The 25,629-nt window shown below is 40.7% G+C and overlaps 1 protein-coding gene across 2 annotated transcripts; it reads right to left on the reverse strand.

Annotated features, from left to right (window-relative positions):
* On the reverse strand, window positions 1-25,324 carry ptpn2b (protein tyrosine phosphatase non-receptor type 2b; the record flags this gene model as incomplete). 2 transcript variants are annotated; one of them, XM_080734544.1, is made up of 10 exons in its annotated part: window positions 25,139-25,324; window positions 22,301-22,391; window positions 22,080-22,180; window positions 19,735-19,833; window positions 14,313-14,450; window positions 13,003-13,212; window positions 8,534-8,695; window positions 6,817-7,046; window positions 6,247-6,330; window positions 1-1,797 (listed from the first exon to the last, which is right to left on the reverse strand). In XM_080734544.1, exons 1-10 carry the CDS (start codon window positions 25,193-25,195, stop codon window positions 1,776-1,778), a joined length of 1,194 nt encoding a protein of 397 aa, XP_080590670.1. In that variant the 5' UTR covers window positions 25,196-25,324. The 2 variants fall into 2 exon arrangements, with proteins under 2 accessions (XP_080590670.1, XP_080590671.1); XM_080734545.1 differs by lacking the exon at window positions 1-1,797 and having other exon boundaries at window positions 6,243-6,330.
* Window positions 25,325-25,629: the final 305 nt, after the last annotated feature.

The following is a 25,629-nucleotide window of genomic DNA, read 5'->3' on the forward strand; positions in this document are numbered from 1 at the left end:
ACGGGAACATAAAGCCCATTTTATGCGTCGTCATACAACCACGTCGCTAGCCAGAAATTCTATTTTGGCGATCAACATGGCGGTAAGACTATGTATAAAGTAAGCTTAAGACTTTTTAGAAAAGGAGAATAAGTCATGAAATATGCTTTCTTCTGTGTTCAAAACAAATACATCGTTTTCTGTCTTTTTTTTTTACAAGCAAAAAATATTTCTTTTTACACAACGTTTTAAAAAGAACACTATGTACATCTTGGAAACACATTACATGCCACTGAATCTCTGGTGGAGGGAGGGGGGGTGCTTTCATTTAGCCCTCCCAGCACATTGGAAAACTTCAAGTAATCACTTATAAAAAATAGAACATTTTATTTCTGCCTCTGAAAAAAGGTCCTCAAAAAATACATGTACTGTATATTAACATTACAAATTGGCAATGCATAGCCCCTATTTTTCAGTTCACTTTGTTGAGCCTTGACCTTAATTGAATAAAATGCTGGAGAGAAAGAAAAAAAAAAGAAATAACCAGTAAAACAAATAAAATAAAATAAACAAAGGATGATGCATTTTTTGTGAGGCCAAAAGCAGCAGCGCCAACAGGGAGATTGAGCTGGTGTGTTTTGTCTTTAAAAAAATAATGTCCTTCCTTCAGAAGAATGTTGAAGTGTTTGCAGTAAACGGTGAAGAGGTGGTGCATAAAAGCAGCTGAGGAACAAATGAAAGACTGCAGGGTACTTGGGATGAGCAGGCAGAGTGACCTGTCCATAGAGATGTTTGATGAGGGGATTAAGGAGGGATAGAGCTCCGAGTGAAGCCAGATTTACACTTCATACAACAGTGTCACGCGCCGAAAACAGACGATCTGCAAGATCACATCATGTCTGTAAAGTGTTGTGCGCTAGGGCTGGGAAATGTGGTCAAACAAATGCCTCTTACGATATTTTGACAATATTTTAGAATGACAATATAATTATTTAGCCAATCTCCAAGCTGTGCATTGTCGTGAGCTTGTTTTTTTTTTACATTTGAGAGAAAAAAATAGAGCTTAAACTTGTGGTGATTGTGACATCTACTCAGGCTTTTGTGATCTCCCCATTTAAGTTTCTTGATTCGGTATTTAGATATTTGATATTGTTCCAGTCACTCCACTTCCTATATAAACCCATCGACGTCAAACTCCATTTTAACCATGTTAGATTCATTGACAACACACATCCCTGGTTCTGGTCACTGATATTAAAAACTGTCTGGTGTGCAAACAAAAGCCAGCGTAGATGTTAAAACAACCCCAAACACGTTTGAAATATCCAAAATGACAGATATCTATTCTCATATCACAATCTCGATACATTTCCCAGCCCTATTGTGAGCGACAGCATTTTATTTTTATTACCACAAATCACGGGACTTCTGGTCATGCTTGTTCTTGCAGGTCTTGTCAATGCCAGGATGTGAGCAATGAATATTAACCACATCTGGACAGCCAAACGTGTAGGCAAAACCGCGTCTCAAAGCAAGCCTCGTCAGTGACACCGTCGTATGACAGGGCATAAGTATGCATGAGTGAAGGGATCGGTAGACCTGATGGAGAGAGGCTTTAGCAGAAACTGACTGAATTGGGATCGTTGCCACTGCGCCAGACTACCAAAAAGACAAGCAGGCTACATAACAGGAGTTTAGGTGTGGGGTGGCTTTGGATTGGATGAGGAGGAAATTGGTAACGAGCCGGAGGTCCCTGCCGAGGTTGGCTTTGCTGCCGGAGCTGTAGTCTTGACGGGTTAGGTGTCGCTGGTTTTTGCCCTGTCACGAGACAAAAACAACAACAGGGTCCAACAGGGTTGAATTCAGAACCAGAAACAAAATGACAACTGTTGAGACTTTGAGTGCAGGGCAAAGTGATCCAAGGAATTTGTGTGCCAGAAATCATGGCCACCTGAAGTTGATGTTTTACACTTTAGAAGATGGTAAATAGATGCAGCCTGGTCCATTATGTGTGTACAATGTACACACAAAGTAAAGTCCTCGGCATCTTTGGATCACTTTGATCATCACAGCATTCACTCACTTTACATTGTGGCAATAGCAGCAATCATTTTAATAAGCATCATCATGTCATGCTGTGTTCAGATGCTCTTGGTAACTTTACTAAAGTTAAGATCTACTGTATGTCTCCAGCTGCAACCCGCAAACAGAAATACAGGACATTTTTGCAAAGACAACATAATTGTAGGAGCATTGGAACACATCATAAGGTTTGAATGTTTGCCACCTATGCCCTTGGCAGGTAACAGAAGTTGGATTGCACTTCACTGGAAGGTTTTTTAAAGATGTCATCAGGAGTGAAAAGTGCTTAGAAACAGGTGACCCTGCAGCAAATGTTTGATGTCCTTTCATTACAAGGCAGGAGTCAAATAAAATAAAACAAAGGCGTTAGTATGAAGGTTAAAGGAGCTTAAAGCGGTGGTGCTTAGAGCTAGGTCCAGCTGCACTGGGGTTTCTATCGAAGCCTTACTTCCCACATATTTTGGAGAGCGAGAAGATAATTATGTCAACGATTTCAGCAAACTGCTTTTCGAGGAATATTGTCCTGGCGGTAAAATGGCGCCCTCATGACTTACTGTAAGACTGTGCCAGAGGACAACATGACACACCTCATTCAGCCACCGTAATCAATACTGCCATTGTCCGAATTGACCATAATCTCTCAATCAAATTGCACCCTGTTCCACATTACATTAAACATACAAGTCATAAATCCATCCTCCAGCTTTGAAAAAGGCACAATTACCATTTAAATTCAACATAAAAAGCATTAATGTTGCCACTATACAATACATGTCTTTGACCAACTGCTGTCAAGCATAAAAAACTACAGCACCATTTCAGGGCTTCAAATATACTGCTTTTCTAAGATAGATCACTGCTACCCAGTAAACTAGCTCCACCAGAAAGAACCCAAAAAAAGAAATGTAGGAGCACAGTCTGAGTTAGCTTTTGCCAGAATTAGAAGTGTCGGTCTTTGAATTTCGTAGTGGCTAATTTGTTGACAGAAAAAGGATTCCTGGTAAATATTGCGCAACCTGGTTGAAGAGAAATCTACACCTTTTCTATTTCCCTCTTTCTATAAATACTCTTTGACTGATTAACCCTGGCCCAGAAAGGCAGTTGGTGAAGTTTATCCTCCCATTCAGATTTTGAGCCGAGCTGGATGACATCCAAGGTACTGTTTACTGTATACTGTAACATTAAGGTACCTTTGAGTGAGAGGCTAGTGTGGTTTCCGGTCATATTACAGTGTTTATCTACCATTCTTCGCTTGACACCGCAGTTATGGTTGCCGCTCTGAGAAATCTGCCTATAGCCACATTCAACATGTCTTAACTTCGATGAGGTGAAATGATATTATGTAGCAGTGAATACCTGGTGTTGCTAGATAGTTTGAACGCTGAGAACTTGGACATAAACAACAGTTGTAGATAAGGTTAGAATTTAGGGAGTAGGCCCCTGATTCAGCCCGGGAAAAAGAGTTGGAGAGGCCCTCATTGCGCGCTATAGAGAGAGATCTCTCTCTATTGCGCTGCTGCTACTCAAAGATTTACCATTTCAGATCATGACAAGTGACAAGCCAGTGGGCCAATTACATGAGTTATATTTTGTCGTTGTCGGGTGGAAACCTTGTCTGTTCAAAACCGTTTGTTTTGTATTTATCATTTTAAAAATGATTTAAACTAGTGAAAACAGCCGATCTGCTGTTTTCACTACTTTTGTGCGACGGCCTTGTATGATGAAGCAGGGCTTTGCTTTGCAAAAAAAAATCTACAAATTTGAAACTTGGAGATACAAGGTTTCTGCCCGACAGTGACGATTTACTTTGTTGGCCACCCAGCCCCCAAAATGGAACGAAGGCCGACATTTTATTTTAATTTTTTTCCTAATGGCCGGCCTGGACCGGCCGGGAATGAACCGGCCGTTCGGGAGTTGTCCCGCTTTTCCCAATGGCCAGCACGTCCCTGGAGTAGTTACAGGTTGAAGGTCACACAGCTGCTAGCAGAACGCTTTTGTTTTATGATTCACGCAGCTTAGTAGAGGATATCAAATGTTTTAGCCAATTATAAGCGGACAGTCAGGAAGAGGGGGCCAGTCTGCGTCTTGGGGTAGGACGCATGTTCTGTGTGTGAGATTGTTACAGCGCTGTAAATACATGTTTTCTATTAGCTTTTAACATCGTATCTGAGTGAAGGTTTGCAGTTCTTTTGAGAGTTTTCAATTCCGCTATAGACTCTTAGACTAGAGTCCATAAATAATGTAGGTTTTCTACTTCAACCTCTAATCTTTGCAAAAATACATATTTAGATTACCACTAAGATCTTTCTGAAGTCATGCTTTATTATAATGTCTTTGGAAGTTACTGTAGTGAAGAATTGAGGTACAGTATGCTAAATGTTTGACATTCGATTGGTTAGAGAACTGGACAAATAAACACATCATCACAATAGAAAATGTGCCACCAAATGCATCAGTGCTCCCACATTTAATTTCCCAGTTGCAGTTAACTTTGTACACCATCACTAAATGGTCCCACTTTAGTGACTGCACCTTAACCTGAGGCCAGTAACGAGTAACAACAAACAATAATTTACTGCAAACACACACACACACGCATGTACACACACACGCACACACACACCATGCCACAGTGCAGCCTTACGTGAACACAACTACAGACCACCAGAGCCAAGCAAGACAAAGAATGAACACAACCCCGACAGAAATCAAAAAGCACCGCAGATGCAAAGGACACACAGACACACACGCACACACACACTCCTTGACGTACAAGTCTTGGTTTTCTTTTTAAAAGCTGCGGGTAAACTTCCTCCTCTAAAAGCCTTCTTCATGGACGTTGCTGTCACAGAGGGGAGCAAAGTTACACTGCAGCCCCCTGGACAGGCCAGCTCTGGTCATGTACAGCAAATGCAGCCCAAGCTGTCCGAGAAGAACCACAGTAACAGATTAAAACCTTACGGTGCACTTTGGCTTTGTTAATGTGGATCCCAGGAAGAATAGCTGCCATCTTGGTAGGAACTGATGGGAATCCGAATAAACTAATTACTGGTAAAAAAAAAAGTAACACACTTCTCTGAAATGTCCTACCCAGTTATTACGTGCATTGACAATCAACATGACTGATCTGTCAGTTATACTTTAACCGGCTTGCCTTTTTTAACCTCTAAAACACCATATAATATATTGACCGGGATCCACCACGGGTCTATCCTTGGTCCCGTCGACACCAAATCTGATCACTGAAAAAGGCCAATCTACAAGCTTGCACAAGTTGTGAGTATGAAAGTATTTTCGTGGAATAGTATTTCCGCCCAGTAGTTTTCATGTGAAAACCTCACCGACTAGACCTGACTAAGTGAGTCATATGACTGGCCAGTGGCCGAGGCTGTTGGGACAGAGCTGTCAGGGAGAAAGGGGGAGGAATGTAAATATAGAGAAAGGCCTTTAACTTGTGTCATGAGGTGGCTGATTCATGCACTGGGGGGGCTCATATGAGGGAGTATGTTTTCCCCTCTATAAGTCAACACTGCTTTGTTCTATTACTGATAGTGGAGTCATGTGTGGTGAAGATGGTCATTCTTATTCCCCTGCTCTTGCACTAAATATTAAGAAGTCATGGGTTGAAATAATGCCAGAGAGGAGCTTGCAGTTTATGTGGATTTTGATGTAAGCGTTGCAACAACACCAGTATGCTGTGGTACATCTGGCTTGTACAACTGATGAATTAGACCTAAGCGGAGCAATTTTAGTTTGCTTAAAAGTAGCGTATTGGATCAATGAAACGATAGCTGAAACTGACCATGAAACCTTGCATTGGTGCAACTCTGCATTCACTTTTAACAGAAAATCACAGATACAAAAAAATGCATGAATTAGAGCACTGGTGGGCAACCTTTTCAGGCATACAATCAGAGTTTTCCAAGGCTGGCATGATCACCCAATGCCCAGACATTGAATTATAGGCTGCTAATTAGAATACGGTAATAGAAGCATAGTAGTCAATAATTGTACCACCATCAAACTGCTATCCCTATTTTGGGCATGCCATTATATGAATAATAATCAAAATAAATTGTGTTAAAAAACTAGGTGGTTGCGCACCCCTGAATTAGAGTGTGACACAAAACCTGAAGTATATGCTTGGTATACAACACAAGGGAGTTTTAGGACAGGAATAATCACCTCTTCCTCTTCTTCTCTGTGTCGTTGATTCTGGGTTTGTTTTGCTGGGATGTCTTGGAGAAGGTGTCTTCTCTGCGTCTCTTTCTGTGTAGAAAAACAAAACGGTGCACTATTCAAACTGGTAAAATTATGAAGCAGATTTACATTTACGGTACTGTGATATTTTCAAATGAAAAAAATGTATAATTAACTTGGTTGTAGATCGCATTAGCGATTAAAGTGGGTGAAAAGGGTAAAACAAGTGTATTCTATATTAAATTCTGAGCATTCTCAAGCATTGTTATAAAGTGTCGTGTCTCCTTGCCTCTCCAACTCTTTAGACAATTATTTTCATTTCAGGATGGCAGTTTTATCAGGGAAGAGTACTCATACACGTACAAGATAAACAAGTGGAATTAGAAGTGACTAAACAAAATAATAGCAGACGAAATTGGAACTGGATAACCATAAAACTGAATCTGATCAATTATCTTTGTGGAGTTCCCTCTCCTGTTTTGATAAAAGGCGTAGCGTCTTAATTGCGGTGCGTGCAGAGTGCTGTGCAGACAGAGTAGAGTGTATACTACTAACTGCGTTGTGCTTGCGTCCACCTCCTGCTCCTTGCAGGGTAGCGGAGTAGAGGTTCTGTCGTCCTGTGTGCAGTCGTCCCCGTCCGCCTCTGGCTGGGGTCCGTCGCGCTGGCTGGTGCCGTTGCACCTGTCTGGGCCTGGGGAACACTTGGGCTCGGGCTGGGAGGCCGGTGGAGGAGAGTCAGACACCACCGGGTCCTGGTCCTCCTTAGAGAGCTCTCGCCACCGCTTCTAGAGGAGGAAATGAGAAACACAGACCGTGAGACCGGAGAGGAGGACTGAAGTCATTCAGTAATATCCAACAATCTATAACAGGGTTCCCCAATAGGCGGCCCGCGGGGGGCTACTGTCTGGCCCCCACCAACCCCAGTAATAATGGTGGTATAAGAGCAGCAACAACACTAGTATATCGTCGTTGTCGGGTGGAAACCTTGTATCTCCAAATTTGTATGTTCTTTTGCAAAGTAAAGCCCTGCTTCATCATACAAGGCCGTCGCACAAAAGTAGTGAAAACAGCAAATCTACAAGCACACAACGCCTCACATCGCGAGGAGTTTGTAGATCGGCTGTTTTCACTAGTTTAAATCATTTTTAAAATGATAAATGCAAAACGAACGATTTTGGACATTACAAGACTTTCACCCCACAACGACGATATCTCAACTGTCGCTGGAGTAGCCAGAACACCACCGTCGCCCCCTGCAATGTTGCGCCCTCGGCTTGGTACCCTAGACATAATTCGGCCCTTGGGGAAAACTAATTGGGGAACCCTGATCTATAACATGATGCAATGTAGCCAAATATGCAAATTATTCATGCAATATTTTAATATAATTTAAATTTAAACACATGACAACTATAATACTTTGTTGTACGACAAATAGAGAAAATAGCTGATCTAAACGGATCTGTCCCATTTAGCGTCACCATCAAGACGATTTTTACAAAACACATTTTTTGGACCTGCTGATCGCTTATCTCCCGATTAGGGAGTCTTACTGGTCTACAAGCTCACGATGCGTTACAATGCAACGCGTTGTGAGCTTGTATATTTGACAACATTTGTCAAAATCTATCAAAATGTATTTGCCCAAAATAGGGTTACCAGTGTTGATGTGCTTAAACAGTTTTTACAGTTTACAGCAAAAAATATAACATATGAAGACAAATATTGCTACTAACGACATAACATAACCAAAGGAGTTAAAACTTGAGGGAGGCAGAGAGACCACTGACTGGACCTTCAAACACCTGATTCTTACATTCATAAACATCGTTCTACTCAGACTATGTGTCAGCGTTCAAGACTACCATCTTTCACCCCTTATATGAAGATTCCCAGTTTTCCCACTTTCCCACTTAGATGAATGTCCGGAATCTAATCCGGCCCTACAGCATCAATCTCTGCAGGGAGCCGTTTCCTGGACCCACTTCATCTGTCTCTTCAAAAGACGCACCTCAGTGAAGGAGAGATGAAAAACGGAGGCTAGATGGTGTTCTGGGAACCAAGCCAGAGGAACTGATTCACTCCATAAGGTGTGCGCGTGCGTGTGTGTGCGTTTGCACACGCAAGAGAGACAGAAGGATTCACAGACAAAGAATAAAAGGGAAATCAAAGAGGAACGAAGGTTAACTAAATGTTTTGTGTGTGTGTGTGTGTGTGTGTGTGTGTGTGTGTGTGTGTGTGTGTGTGTGTGTGTGTGTGTGGGTGTCAGTACCTGTACAGAGGAGTCTCCCATTATAGATTTGGCTCCTTCCAAAACAGCCATGTAAGAGAAGCGCAGTTGGTCTGGGGTCTGTATGAGGCCCATGCGGTACTTCCTCATGTCCAGCAGGATGCTTTTGATGTCCACAGATGACGGTTCTTTCCTCTTGTCCATCTGTCCGGGACCACAGATACACGCTCAGTTCAGAATAGGGATGGGTATCGTTCACCTTTGAATCGATACAATACTTTTTTCGATACCTGGGAAACCAGGTACCATTTTCGCTACTTTTTATTTATTATTATAATTATTATTTGCCTTTTTATATGGGCTATTTTACACACCACAATAGGTTATTAAGCCAGTTATGTGTTTAACTTCAACACTGAAAGAGTGGGGACTTCACTCTCGCTGCTGCGGGAGAGACGGAGAGCAGAGGTGATGATGTATAGACGTTGGATAATCATCATAATAATAAACATTATAGGCTATTGTCGGCTATTTTCACAGTAGGCTAACAAGTATAGCCTACTAAAGCAGTCATTAAACTTTCAGTAGCCCAACTGTTACAGATGCGACCGGCCAGGGGTGTGTTGAAGAGTATCGAAACGCGGTATCGTTCGTTTTTACGTGAACCGATACTCGATAGTATCAACGTCATGCAATCGATACCATTAAAAGTATCGCTGACGATACCCAACCCTAGTTCAGAACAAGACTGAAGCCTGATTTATACTGCCAAAGATGGCCGATCTATTAAGGTCACAACACAATAGTGTGAGTTTGCTATCTATTTTTCGGTGAGCGACACCATTGTACGATGTAACAAATGATAGATTTCACTGTTTTGATTTACTTATTAACCACTGTTTTATTGAAAACGCAGGGCAGGTGTATTTCTTATCATTCCGGGTTTATTTATAGGGTAAAATAATGTCTGTTTCCGAGCTTATTGTGCTTATTCAGCTGTGCTGCTTATCCCACATGAGGTACATACACATGGGGCAATAATTAAAAGAGGAATGAGTAGGCTTTCCAACAAAAGATCATACAACAATGATCTGCCAAACACATTTCTGAACCTTTTCCCTCCAATGTTTATATTTGGGTTCATTCTGAGACATATGCAGTCCACCACAGTTCATTTAATTAAAGACTTCCTATATACTAACTACTGTATACACAGTGTATTGTTGTGGGGAGGTGGGGTCCTTGAGAATTGTTCAAAATATGCTAGTGCAGTGTTTCTTAAAGTGGATTCCAGGGACTCTGTGGGTTCCTTTAGAGGGGTCTAAATGGATCCATACAAAGCCTGAATACAATGCTTTAACTGGTAAACCTTCCTACTTCCATCACAAAATAATAGGCTATTTAAGCTTTGCACTGTAACGGCAGATGACAACAGCAACCGGATATGATCAGCGCTCGATAGATCAACCTGCCGCCGTCACGGCCGTCTCTCCTACGGCAGAGTCTACCTTTCCACGTAGCGGCTACAACGCCTGCTGCGTGATCGCGTCGCCATGGGAACCAAAGCGTTCAGCGAAAAGGGTGGGACCCCGTCGCCGACGGCTGGTTGCTTAACGCTTTTGACCGCTACGGCGATTACGTCATAACAGCCATAGTCCCGCCTCACGTCGCCGTAGTAAAAACGCGCCCCTTAAATTTCCTATTGTCTGCATTGTGTTGATGTGATGCGTCACAGACTACTGGGCCGTTCTCCAGACGGGACTTATCAAAACCATACAGCTTAATTAAAATTAGGCTATAGAATAAAATAAGTAGGAATCATGAATTGCAAGAGATTTCATTTCTCAGCACACGCACACGTTTCCGCGGCCAGCCACCGTATAGGCTAGAGAAACAAATAGACTTCTGCTGTGTTTGTCAATGCGATTTTCTAGCCTAAATAATTAATCCCCTTATGCAAGGTGAAGCTGTACTTTATTTCTATATATTCCTTTACATTCAGATCGTTTTCAATCCCAGATATAATGTTTTAACTGTTATTATTGTTCTCCTTTCATGCACCTGGCTGCTTGTCAAAAAAAAACGTCAAAAATCATGGTATGCGTTTTCACTGCAGGGAAATTTCTCCTGGTACTTTCAGCAAAAGTTACTAGGTATTTTGCTGTGACATTTCGGACACCAAAATAAGTGGACGTTTTCACATGGCGTTAATTTCAAAATTGCTGTGACTGTTGAAAAAACTTCCAGAAGTTTGGCTCTGTGAAAACGTGCTCCAAGTCTGGAGTTAAGGGGAGACCTTGAAATGTAAAGGTTTGAGAAACACTGTGCTAGTGGCAGTGTTGTTTTTGACAGGACATTTTTCATAGTCTTTTGAATAAAATGTAATTTAGTTTAGTTCATAATTTAGTCACCTGAAAAGTTTTAGTTTTAGTCTAATTTTAGTAGACTAAATATCATAAGATTTTAGGCGACTAAATCTACAGTTGATTTAGTCAACAGAAATGTATTTCGGCAGGCCTTGATGGCATCGTAATGTCTGATTTTACACTTGGTTGCGTGCTGAAAATAGCCGATCTACAAGCTCACAACGCGTCGCAGACGCGTTGCGACGCGTTGTGAGCTTGTAGATCTGCTATTTTCAGCACGCAACATCTGAGAACAACCAACCATAAAATGACTCTCTTCTCCACTAGTCCCTCCCTAACGTTTTAGTCTAGTTTTTATTTTGTTGACGAAATTGTCAATATATTTAGTCTTAGTTTTGGTCACCACAGCTTAGTTGTGGGCTCGCCTATAAGGCGAGCACACTTTAGATATTGTCATTATTTATCTATCAGGCAGGCAGTCATATCAAGTTCTCCTCAAAACTTCGGTTCCTTTCTACTCCTACATACTTAGTGAGAAAATGAAAATAAAAACATCAATGTGTTCAGTTTACAGTGGCGAAGTGTGCTATTATTTTTTATAGCAATCGGCCAAATGGTGGCGCTGTAGGAAGCCTTCGAAAGTGCAATCTTTGAACAGGTATAGCTCATGCTGTGTTATACATACAGCCATGAAACCTGTATACACTTATGCGTCTCCTCATGCCGAACAACTTTTACCCTCTAACTTTTGACCTCTGACCTTTAGGTCTCCCACAATTTGGAATTATATGAAAAACAGTAAAAATCTATCTCCTCCTGGGATTTTCGCGTCAAGTGCACAAAACTTTTTTCACATGAACTTTGAACCTATATCTACACAGGCTATGTGGTGAGAAGTTTGTACGTTAAATAATGATTTTTTAATAATTCAATTTATATTGCGGTTTTATGCAAATTATTCTTCGGCCTTTAAATCATACATGCAAAGTTACACGTTCATGGCATTTGGCAAAGATGTGGAGGGTTAGTCAAAGTATCACTGAAACCAATTTTATTCCAATCGGCCAAAGGGGGGCGCTATACGAAGCGTCTGAAAATTCAAACTTCAAACGGGCATAAGTCATGACTCGTTTTGTTTGAAGACATGCAACTTGTTACACGCGTGCTTTGACTCAAGCGGAAGACATCTGTGTCGTTGTTAAGTAAGCTCCGCCCTTAAATTTTCCGCCATTTTGAGCAGTTTGTAAAACGCGTAAACCCGCTTTTATTCTGGAACTTTCGCGTCATGTGCACAAAACTTTTTTTACGTGAACTTTGGACCGATATCTAAAGATCTGTCAGATCGGATTTCTTTAACATTGAAACATGCTTTTTTTAAATAATTCAAACAATATTGCATTTTTATGCAAATTATTCTTCTGCCTCTAAAACATACATGCAAAGTCACATTTTCATGACAAAATAGTGTAGAGGGTTAGTTCAAATATCACTGAAACCAATCTTACCCCAAATGGCCAAAGGGGGGCGCTATATAATTTTGAGCAGTTTGTAAAACGCTTAAACCCGTTTTTATTCTAGGATTGTTTTTGTAATTTGCATGAAACATTCTACATGCAATCTAAGGACCTTTATCTAACATGCCTATGAAGTGCACACAAAAAAATTATAAAATAATAATAATAAATATAGCTGCAAGCAGCGATAAAGTGTCCAAAGCCAAAAACACCTCAAATCACGAACACAGCCTGGGATGTGCGTGAAATCTTGCAAGCACACTCCCAATAGGTCAAGGAACAGATACCAACCTTCTCACATTGGCCTGTTATAGCGCCACCAGCGGGTCAACTTTTGCATAACACATTTTTGGAACAAAATGGACCAATCTTTGACGTCAGTAACGTCAAAGAGAGCACTGCCTGCGATCTTGACATTTTGTGCTTTTATAGCCATTGTTTTCTGGCTTGAAGCGAGCCCACAATTGTTTCGAAGGAACAATATTTTTCTAGTTTTTATTTTGTTTTCGTCAGTGAAAAAAACGCAGTCGACTAACATTTTTCGTCATAGTTTTAGTTGACGAAATCAACACTGTGCTAGCGGTCCAGAATGCAAAAAGGTTGAGAACCAGGACGAGAACCAGAGGCTTACCAAGACCAGACAGGTGTCCACAAGTGAGAAGGTCCCCGAGCGTCCGATCCCCGCGCTACAGTGCACCACCGCCGGCCCATGGTCTGAGTCCAGAGAACCAGACTCGCGAACCTTGAACAGGAAGTTGAGGAAGGACGCTGGGGATTCTGGGACACCAAAGTCAGGCCACGTGGTGTAATGAAAGTGGTAGATTTTTCTCTTCTCCCCAGTCTGTAAGGATTCAAGAGGAAGATTATGTTAATGGAGAAAAACCACTTAAAGGGACATTTCACTTTCAAAAAAACTTTTGGTAATTTTCTCATCTAATCAGGCTTTTATGAATACCCTGAACAGTTTTTAATTAGCTTGATTCAATATTTAGATATTTGATGTAAATGTTACCAGGCCCAGGGCCTCTCCCCACACACACCCATTGTAACTTCAAACTTCATTTTAACCATGATAGATTCATTAAAAACACGCATTATTTTTTCGGGAGACTCATATTACCCTCCTAATATGTGAGCATAACTTTTTTCATTTATTTTTAATAATTATTTTTTTGTATTTCATTTTTTCCATTTTCCCAAATAATTATTAAAAATAAATGAAAAAAGTTATTGAAAAAACACTGCCTGCTCACGTATTAGGAGGGTAGTATGAGTCACCAGAAAAAATAATGTGTGTTTTTAATGAATCTATCATGGTTAAAATGGAGTTTGAAGTTACAATGGGTGTGTATGTGGAGAGAGGCCCTTCCACTGCGCCCTGTTGAAAGTGGAATATCCCTTTAAGCCCCATCTCATAAATATTAAAAAATAACCGATCTACAAGCTGACAATCCGAAGCATTGATTATTTTCACAATTTTGGGAAACGTTTGCCTATAACAGTGGTTCTCAACCTGTGGGTCGGGACCCCCAGGGGGGTCGCCAAATTATTTTACAGTATAAGTGTATAGAGGGTATCTGCACATTTCTAAAGTGACAATTTATGGACTTTGATACCTCTAAAATAAAAACATTTGCCATATTGTCAAATATTAAAGGCAGAAATTATGAAAATGGCAGATCTACATGCTCACAACCGTTGCGAGGCGTTGTGAGCATGTAGATCTGCTATTTTCACAATAGAACCGTGTTATACAAAATGTAATGCCTCAACTCTAGGTGCGCGTCAGGGTGGGGGGGGGGGGGGGGGGGGGTGGGTCCCCAGTTAAAATATGATTATTTGGGGGGGGTCGCAGCCTGAAAAGGTTGAGAACCACTGGCCTATAATGACGTGACATTGTAATCATCATCAGTATGACTGAATGCGTGTGCTTCTTCTTACGTTAGCATTCTGCAGCTCTAGCACTCTGGTGGTGTAATAGGACTTGACGTCCTCCGATAGCAGCGTGACCACAAACCGCGTGTCTCGGAAGGCCATTTCCCGCTCTTCCGCCGTGGGCCAATACTGAGCACACTTTTCCTGGGAAACAGAGAGAGGTTTTGTGACACTTGAGACAGTCCTCTTTTACCAGACATCAAAACATTAACATGCTTGCAGCAAAACCACTTTGAACTCTTCAGGTTACATATTTACTGCACATCTATATCGTCACTATCGGGCAGAAACCTCCTATCTCCAAGTTTCCCATTTTTACGTTTTATTCGCAAAACAAAGCCCTGCTTCATCATACAAGGCCGTCGCACAAAAGTAGTGAAAACAGCAGATCTACAAGCACACAACGCCTCGCGGTGCGAGGGGTTGTGTGCTTGTAGATCGGCTGTTTTCACTAGTTTAACTCATTTTTAAAATGATAAATACAAAACAAACGGTTTTTTGGACATACAAGGTTTCCACCCAATAACGACGATATGGTATAAAATGTGTAAAATTGCATTGATTGCAGATTTATTAGAGTCTAGCTTCTGATTTACCTATATCTGTTGTGTATAGTTCAGTTGTTGTGATGTCATTTGTCATGTTATTTGGTGTGTTTTTTTTTGTTTTTTTTAAGAGAACCGCAATGGAAATAAGCCCCAAGGCTTTATTGTGTTTTTATCCTCGGTGATGCATTGACTGTATGTCGGAAAGAGCTTTTTTTTTCATCAAATCAATCAATCAATCAATCAATCACGGTCCTAGTTCCACACCACAGTCCTATTGTACATTTCCTCCACGATAATTATCCACAGGTATTACTGTTATATATCTGGATTATTATGATTTATAATCCTTTATTATTATTATCATTATGTCCGCCAGGCCGTAACGGCCAGGGCAGGCATTCTGTTATGCACCCCCCCCCCCCTGTCCTGGTGTCCGCAACACACTGACACAACCTTGGTTTGGCACCACGACATGGTGGAAACATTGAATATTGTTTCTAGTTAACTGTATTGTTTTAAAGAGCACACAAGTTTCAGGTATATCTTTTACTTAGTCAAAAATAAAACATGTTTCATGTATATAATTTGTCCCTGTATTGGTAAAGTAGTGATATAGTAAATAAAAAAAAAGTACAGGTAAGTGTTAAAATGCTGTATTTCTGATTTACTTAATCAAAAATAAAACAGGTTTCAGGTATATCTTTTACTTAGTCAAAAATAAAACATGTTTCATGTATATAATTTGTCCCTGTATTGGTAAAGTAGTGATATAGTAAATTAAAAAAACAGTAAGTAAAAAAAAAAAAAAAAAAAAAAAAAAAGGATATTGCAATAATGTGTGGTTGTCACAAAATCCTGGACTTGCCTCTTGGCACACAGTGTGGGAACCACTGGTCTAGAGAAGTAATGTCGAAAAAGTACCACAAGCATGTCAAAGTTCCCCTGAAACTGAACACGTCTCAGCAACCCCTTATGAATGATCAATACAGACACATTAAATGTGTACACCACAGAACTGCGTTTTTCTAACTTGAAATGAGACGTATCCAACAGGTTTTCCCGGCTAAACAAGCAGATTAGATCTACATGTTAGTCACATAGCTAGTTAAATATGGTCTGATGTCATATGTTTGTCATCATGTCAATAAATCATGGTAAGGGTTATGTTTACAGTCACTACATTCAAATATGACCTTGAATTATGTATGATCTTGGATGACGTAAACACAAGAACCATACGGTCCCTATTCTGGTCGTGTCATAATGTCAACATCAGGCGTTTGACTTGGCAAAAAAGCAGATCTACAAGCTCTTTTTAGATTTTGTTTATTTATACTATAGCTATACAGGGGTTGACACAAAGGTCTCAGGTACAGGTCATGTTCTACTTGCCCAAAGGTCATGCCCACTTGCCCGAAAATTAATTGTCCATTATAAATTGATAGGTAAGATTTTAAATACAGCTCAATTTAACACTGATTTATTTAGTGTCTGGGGCTGTGCGATAAAAATACATTTCATACCTCAATACCTCCAAATCCAAATACCTACATAGCTATAATTGAATATGTCTATAGTTAATCTATATTTTTCAGTGTAGCAACAGTAAAAACAGCACATTATAGGTTAACAGTGCTGCTCTTATTTTACATTCCACAGACCAGAAGACAGAGCGCGCTGGCCATTATGTTCAGGTGTTTAGAAAGATATCTGGTGTTGTGTTTATAAACGGTTGTGTCCCCTCTCAAATGAGCACTTGCCCGGTCGGGCAACCTGAAAGCAAACGTCACCTGCCCGACAGTTTTATTTACCTGCCGGGGCAGGTGGGCCTTAGTGTCAATGCCTGGCTATAGGTCTATAGCTGGGTTATAATTTCCCTAAAACTCAAGCCGGGATGGCCAAAATCAAGGCGTGGCGGGCCGCCACGGTAAAATGCATATAGGGGAAACACTGAGTCAGTCAGATCAATGGAAGATAGGTGGCTTCGGTCAGACTCTTAAATCCACTTACCGGTATTTCATTTTTGTAATTTGTATTTTTTATTTAATACGCATCCCTCTACTCCAACTGTACCCATCCTGTTTAATGCTTACTGCTGTTGCTGTGACACCTGCATTAACCCAAGGAGTCAATAAAGATCCATCGAAACCGTCAAAGCTTGTCAGATAGCATGGTTTCAAATAAACATCAGTCTCATATACCATTTTCTCTAATCAACCATACTGTACATCACTGTTTCAGATCTGTGCAGGTCTATTATCTTGGATTGAAATGGAATGGAAAATGTTTTGTCTTGTTAGACATTCAATCTCTTTCCGAGAAAAGAAAGGTAGATATTGAATGTCATGACCCATTACCATGTGTTGGCTGTGAGATATCCAGGTTTGATGCATTACCAGCCCATGCACTTTAACAACTCAAAACACTGAATTCCAAATGTCATGACCACTCATGGGAGAAAGTGATTACCAATCAGTCGTTAAAATTCATGGAAGCTCAAAGATTATATTCTCAATCCCTGTAAATTAACACTGAATGATTTTCAACCGATAGCCTACATTTCATGTAATTCAGGCAGAACGGTTGCTTACAGAGTCTTCTCTCCTGACAACACAGTATGTTGGTGTGTGTATTTAACTGTAGAATATTTTGGTCTATGCATGTATAGTATATTTGTGTGTACTGTGTTTCTGTGATATGTCCAGTGTTTGGGTGTTCATCTACTCTGGTGTGTGTGTGTGTGTGTGTGTGTGTGTGTGTGTGTGTGTGTGTGTGTGTGTGTCTCTGATGATTAGACATACTTATGTGTGACTAGAGCCACATCTAGTCGCCGTCGCCAGCATATCGAGTAGCGTAGAATTGAGACTATATACTATTATTTGTCAAATACAAAGCTCTCAGGTATGTGGTGTCTGGCTCTGCGTTGACCTGGTTGGGCATCTATGCTGGTGGGTTATAATAATTGGGTAAATGGCTTTTTTGTCATGTTAGTGATGATGTTGTGCAGCCTTGCCGTGCCCAGGGAGAGTGACAACAGGATGATCTGTGTGTTCATGGTGCCATTTGTGGGAATTGTCTGTTAGGGCACGTTCTCACCCAAAGTCCGCTTAAAAGGTCCGGATCAGGGACCAAATGTTTACATTGTTGCATTTTGAATTTGGTCCGGGTAGCGTTCACACGGGACTTTTGTTAAAAGAACCAAATATGTAAACAAAATGACACGTGGACATGGTCATACAGGCTGCTGTTGATCTATTGACAGAATAGGCTATTCCTATGGAAAATTACTTCACTGCCTATTCTAATTCATTTTGTGTTATTAATCACAGCCGCTTCCTATATCTTTTTTTTAAAGAAGCGAAACTCACACATTTCAGGCAGTAATTAGCGATGGATGGAGGAATCTCTCTCTTTCTCTCTCTCTCAAAAAAATATAGCCTAATATAAAGCCTTCTTCTTGATTCATTTAACAATAAATAGCGCAAGAACGCGTGGCCAAATAAAAACATAATAAGCGTCACTGTTTCCACATCAAATAATCTCTCTCTGTCTCTTTCTTTCTTTACAAGCAACGGGTCCATAAAGATATTTCCTATCCTTATCATGTTGGAAATGTGAAGCTACATGAATAAATAACCTAAATAAATACAATAAAATAATAGCAAATCCCTATTGTCCCAAATGTTGAATCTAGCATATGCGTGTGAGCCATAACTTTATATGCGGTGGCGCATGCTTAAAAATAACATATCAGGTGTAAAAAATAACAGGTTGCTAGCTTGCAGATCTGTTCTTTAGACCACAGGATTCATTTAGCTCTGAAACAGCCGTGTAAGCTTGCAAATCAGTTATTTTTACGCACAGCACACGATGACTGGAGTAGGCTATGGACATCTTACTGCCGTCCCAACAACAATGTGAAAAGTTTGACTCGTGAACGCCTGTCCTCAGGGGAACAGTGAGAGCGCGAAAAGAGAGCGAAATCCTAATAATGCCTTGAAAAAAAAGCCAAGTTTGACATTTCCTTGTTGGATGGAAGTTATGTGCGCATCGAGGCTGTCTCCGTCCGTCTACTCCCGTGTTACACACAAGATGGTGACCTTACTTTTATTTGTGACAGTATTTGAGTCAAAACAAACAATGATCACCGTGTTCGGAGAGCGACCCCTGGAGTCACCGCACACGATGGGTCACCAGTTTCCATGTAGGCTGTAGCTTACAAGACACCGCACCGGAGCAACGGCTCACAGGGAGAGGAGATGATACAATTATTAACGTGTAGCCTACTGCATCTAATGAAGAAATATCAGCGGTCGGGTCATATCAATAGTGATTCCCGTAAGAAATTCATGCTTTTAGAACTAATTATTAATCCAGCTTCACAACTGCAAAACATAAAGATTGATGAGTGTAGGCTAAGCTGTAGGTAGCTGAAGTTAGAATTGATTCACGAGTTGTCGTTTATTCTTTTTTTCCATAGCCTATTGTTTTTCAATGAACAACACACAGTGCAGAATGTACTGTAGGCTGATCAGACCTACGTTTGGTCCTCTATAAAGTCCGGCTCCGTTCACACCAGCAGAGGACCGGACCATGGTCCTTTTGGAAGAGGACCGAGTCCTGCCTTTTCAAGAGGACCATGGTCCGGACCAAACAAAGGGACCATGGTCCCTTTGCACGTTCACACCAGCGGACCAAAGGAGAAAGAGGACCATGGTCCCTTTTAAGCGGACCAAATAACCCTGGTGTGAACGCGCCCTTAGTGTTTTGTCCCGAGTGGCCACAGACAGTGGACACACACACAGGACGGGGGAGGTCGCACGCACGCACACGCACACACGCACACACGCACACACACACACACACACTGGATGTCTTACCGAGCCTTTCTCTATGACTCTGTTGAGCATGATGACAGCTTTGGTCTTCTGCTCCCAGATCATCAGCCAGAAGTGTCCACACGTGTTCCTGAGTGGGCCCTGTGGACAACACACATGGACGGGAACAGTACACACACACACACACACACATTAATTAACTCAGCGTTATGTCAATTGATTAAGCTTCATAAAACCTAAAAAGGTTGTTGTTCATTTGTGAAGAACAAAACATATAAAGTATCATGAACCTTTATTTCCAACAGCTTATCTTTTGGCAAGTACCATTGACCTTTGTCCAGAGAACCAGGAAGCAGTGAAAATGAAAGTTCATATAGAAGTCAGGCCTGTTGACACTTGTGATAAAAATAATGTTTACACTCATCAGCACTCAGAAGCATTCAAGCACATACAACGCTTGCCACAAAACACAGAGCAAAGGGTTGCACTGTTGACATTAGATCTTAAGAAAGATGTCGTGCTGGTGGCACGGTGGCACAGTTGGTAGTGCTGTCACCTCACAGCTAGGAGCAGGTCCTGGGTTCGATTCCCGCTGGCCAATATATAAGCTTACAATGCGTTAAATCATGGCATGTTGTGAGCTTGTAGATAGTCTATTTCCAAAATATCACTGCTAATTTTCACCTATTACATACGCGATGGTTAAAGTGGTTAACAGAAGCCATTTTGGTCAAATTTCGCTCTTAATGTCACTAAATACCATTTTCCTTTCCACAGCAAATGGAGTTTGCTGTGGAATTCCCTCTAATGTAATCTTTTAGCGTGAAAGTAATAAATTGTATATTTGGAAAATAAACTCAATGATTTGCAAGATATACTGTATGGCAACGGCAGAAAATCTAGTTTGTCCGGGTGACAGTAAAATGTTGTGGTACTATGTATGATCTTCATCTTGCATAATTTCAAAAGCCAAAGAGATGCCCCTGGTGAATAAGAACCTCGTCACAGTATTTTTATGACGATGGAGCTGTTGATGGGTCCCAATTACAGTAAATAAACAAGGCCAAGTTGTGTTCACACTGTCTGCCTGTTGTGAAGAAAAAGCACTGCCTAGAGTGCGTCTACAGAAAACGAAAGACGCCACCATCATCTGCCCCTGACAGCGGTACAAAGCATACAGTATAACAACCTCGTCCAGGAGCTTTAAAGCTTACTTATTACATTTACTGCCTAAAACGACTAAAGTGGGGTTATCAAATCCATCCATCCGTTGACTGCTTAAATCAACTTAAGTTGGGTTATAACGTTTCTTATATTAAACCATAGCCGCGGCACGAAAAACACAAATTCCCATAATCCTTCGGGAGATGGCGTAATCATCAGGAAATGAAAACCTCAGTTTACAGCACTGGATTGCTGTGAAAATGGATTATATCGTAATGTATCTCCAGATCGCGTTCTTGTTTAAAACAAGCCCTTTTCTACGGACCATAACAAAAGCACGGATGGCTGCGGTTATAATTTTTCTATAACAGGTGAAAGAAAGGACAAAATGTCATCCGTTCCCGGAAGTACTGTAATCTGAGCCTCGGAAATAAGGTAAAACACTGAAAAACCCCGGCAGAATCTACTGAATTAATTAATTATATATTCCCCCGCAGTAGATGTGTTAACAGAGTTACCTGTTGTGGAGGGTTGAGGCAGAAATAGAGAGACAACATATTACATGCATTTCTCAAAAAAAGTTAAAACTATTCTCAACTTATGAAAGTGTTCCGCTTGGCCCAAAAAAGACTGAGGGCACCCAAGCAATATAGCGTTGAAGTACTGTACCAGTGTCCACCACTGCAGTCTAGACTAGGGCTTCACAGACTCAGCCTATCTGGCTACGTATGTAGCTGGCTATGACAACGATGTACTTTCAGGGGGTCCTCTATCTGCAGTAGAACTAAAAAACAACGTAAAGCGAGCAGTGTCAAGTCAGAACCATGCATTGAAAGAGTATCCAATCTCAGCAACTACTGTCCGTGTCTATGAGACAGCTACTGTGAAGAAGCCATCTATTCTAGGTGGTTTCTGTGCCTTGAAGGTTTCCTTCATACGATGAGATGATTTTGTTTGGGGCAGTGATGATGATACTGTTATGCATTTTATGACTTATACCGTATACAAAAACGTTCATCCTTGAGATGTTCTTTTTTTGTCACCAAAGGCTCGAATAAACCGGCAACAAAATAATTAATCCTAGGGATTTTCTTTTTGTCATCCAAAGGGGAGCTCTTGAAGGTTTTTGAACATTGTCCCCTAATGACATGCTCAAAATAGGGATAAGTGTTTAATCACTTTATCCTTCTGCCACAATCTGAAGTGAGACATCTTGAACTTGCCTGAGTCAATATGTAACTTCTCTGGGCTTCCTCCATCACTACCAGACTGGCGTTGATGTAGTCGTTTTCTGTACTCTCTAGCTTCACCCGACTGTGATCAACTAGAAAGAGAGAGGAGAATTGTTTAGGGATCAGTTGTGAATATTGTGACTAGACTAAACACCCATGGCATTTTGAGGTTTCAAGAAATATGTTAAAATGAATAGTGTGGAGTCACTCACATGGGCTGACATCTCTGTATCTGTTACGATTGCGATTCTCTGGATACTTGGCGACTTTGTAGGAGCATTCATGGGACTGATTCCTGATTTCCTGATGTCAGTTCAAAGAAAAGTTTTAAAACAAGTCACGGTTACAACTTACAAGTGCCTGTCTCCTATTTTGGGAACAAAAACAACATGATTGTAAGTTTTTTTTAAATACATGTCAGGTTTGATCCAAATAACAGTCATGCCACATCTGTGGTTACGACAAATCATTTAAAAATAATCAATTAACAAAGAAATTAAAAGAAATAGAGATAACTCATCAACAGATAAAATGTTAATACAATGTAAATACAAGTGTGAATATTATTTGATCTGGGCGTTTATGCTCTGCTATATAGTACTCCCTGCTCAGCACATTAGAAGACAACCATTTAAGATCAGGGCGATACATATACAGTACAATCCCCCGGGGGAAAACAGAACTCTTACGGAAAGCAGAGCCCACTGGTGGTGCAGAGCAATGAATACGACAAGCTTAAATAGACCGCCAAATTGGTGGTCAGCTGCTTGACATGATGTCACATATATACATGGTGTCAGGCATAATCGCCTATAACATTTTCGCCAGGTCTTTTCGCGGGGCACTTTTGCCGTGGAGGAGAGTCTTTTCACCTACCTGTCTGAGCCATTTCGCCTACCCTCAATTCTGCTGTCAGACTGTCCATGTTTTCATATTATCTCTTTGTCATTTAAATATTATAGTGACTGTGACAGTGGTGTTACATGTCAAACCTACACACGGCTATCCTATGCACTCCATAGTAATCACATAAATACAGAGCTATTGGAATCAGGTGCGCCCAAATAATTAATTAATCCATGTCCCGATACTATACATTCTTTGGTGCAGTATTGAAAAATGAACAGTATTGTAGGCCTATATTGTTTTAACATTAGGCTATACAAAATATATATGTAGGCTATTAGCCTATATAGGTCTATATAAGATATGCTACACCTAAATAGCCTATATAATCAACCTTGCCTAAACCTTGTCAACAGGCATAAAAAACTATTTTGCCATTTTTTAGGAATAAAATGTGATGTAAATAATAAATGTCAAGTAAACTGTTAGATTCACTTGACACCACTCACAGTCACTATAATATTTAAATGACAAAGAGATAATTTGCAAACATGGACAGTCTGACAGCAGAATTGAGGGTAGGCGAAATGGCTCAGACAGGTAGGTGAAAAGACTCTCCTTCAAGGCGAAAATGCCAGGCGAAAGGACCAAATGCGTGTAGGCGAATATGTTATAGGCGAAAGTGCTGGTGACCATATACATCGCCCACAGTGGTGCACATGCGTGTAACTCCCTGAAGTGAACTAGCTAGCCTGAACTAACTACCCTGATGCACTCTTCTTCATGCGTTTGGTCTGACAACACCACAAACGCCTGAACATTATTGTACCCTAATAAAGTAAATGCTGATCCCTTATTGACAAAAAAGGCAAGAGTCAAAGCTAGGAAGTGACACATCTAGAAGAAATAATAAGAAATAACCTACATTCTCCAATAGGAAAGATATACCAGGCAGCTGACATTGGCGCATTTCCAGAGAAGAATTCAGTTTTTTAAGCTAGTGTATCTGTGTTTGTTTAGGAGAACTTGCCGTCGGATTCATTTATCTTGATACTACTGGTTATACAAGTGTATGAATTATTGTATGTTAATATTACTGTAATAATTCCCTCTCCATGCCTACACAATACACATGGCAGATACATGCCCAACACAACAACAACTTACACTCAATGTTTACAATACACTTCTACAATGGAACGAGCCAACAGGCTGTACAAAGATATGACAAACAATGCCTATGTTATATAAACAAACACATATTTTATTTTGTCAATAGAAATGCAACTAAAATGACTATTAAAGACTATCTTGAGAGACTATCATCATAACAGCACATTTTTGTGAGTTGTAAAAGAGGAGACCCCAATTTAAACAAGCCAAAAGCTTTCTTGTGGCTTTTTATCCTTTTAGTTGACCTTGTACCTGTGAACTGTACTGTCCTGTACCTTTTCCTGTGCAAACCAGACCTCTAATAAAATCTTCAATCAATCAACCAAATAAGACTACTCTGTACGTAATGTAAATTTGCAGAAATAGAAAGTATTAGAGAGAAGGGAAATTTTAAATGAAAACTACAGGTACATTAAGAAATACTCAAAAATTATGTGTTGTACTTTCCACCTCTGGGTCATGACAAACATCTAAAAGAACGGGATCTTTCCACAGGACAGATAAAGCATTGTTTTTACACTTATTAGCCCGCGGACCCCATATTTGAAAAGATACTCCAGCCAGGGACCCCCATAAGAGATCATTTATTACGGCTGTAGTAGTAGCAGCAGCAGTGATTCCCAAACATTTTAATTTCAAGGACCCCCAGTTTGACATGTATTAGGTTAACAGACCCCCATTTAATGTCATTTCTATCTCTGAGACCCATATCGATATATTGTAAAATCAATGTTAATTTCTCTCTGAGATTGTAATGGAACCACATTTGTACACTATCCGAGTTACATACCCATAAGGGTCCATTTGGTTCCTAACTATTCTGGGGACCCCCTGGAACTCCCTCAAGGACCCCTGAGGTCCCCAGACCCACTTTGAGAACCAATGGGATAAAGTATTGAGATACACCGGGTTAGAAATATACCTCATGTAGCATTTTAGCCAGCTAGCGAAATGCGCGCTTGCTTGACTGTCAAACCAGCAGCGCCGTTAGCCACATGCTAAGCTAACACACACACATACACACCACTTACTATGTATAGGTTTTGCCACCGGCCCTCTGAATCCATGTCTTCAAATTCTTGGTCCATTTTCAACGTGACAATTAATATAATTATTATAATTAAGGTATTCAACTTGTTTGGTGATTTAACTCATTACTGTCTCCGGAGTTAAGGGAGCTACAAATGCAAAGAAATCCACAGCTTGTTTATATGCTAGCGGGTTTAGCCAGTGTGTTGTGTTAATGCGTTTGTCCGTTATCTCCGGTGGTGGAGTTGACATCTAAAGTGAAGCTGAGATGTGCGCCTGCGCAAACGAGGGGTCCTTCTTCGAGAGCTGTCAAAACTACATCCCATCGCCCGGAGGGATGATGATCGGTCGGGTCGTGCTGTGATTGGGTAGCCGGTTGCGAGGAGACAACATTCATTATATATCTACGTTAAAAGTGCGTAGAAATGACTGTGGTGAGCAGTAGTAGTTTAGACAAGGTTGATCAATGAGATGGCTAACACCTGTTAATTAA

This window comes from Nannobrachium achirus (genome assembly GCF_963921795.1).
Source record: "Nannobrachium achirus genome assembly, chromosome: 10".
Taxonomy (NCBI): Eukaryota; Metazoa; Chordata; class Actinopteri; order Myctophiformes; family Myctophidae; genus Nannobrachium; species Nannobrachium achirus.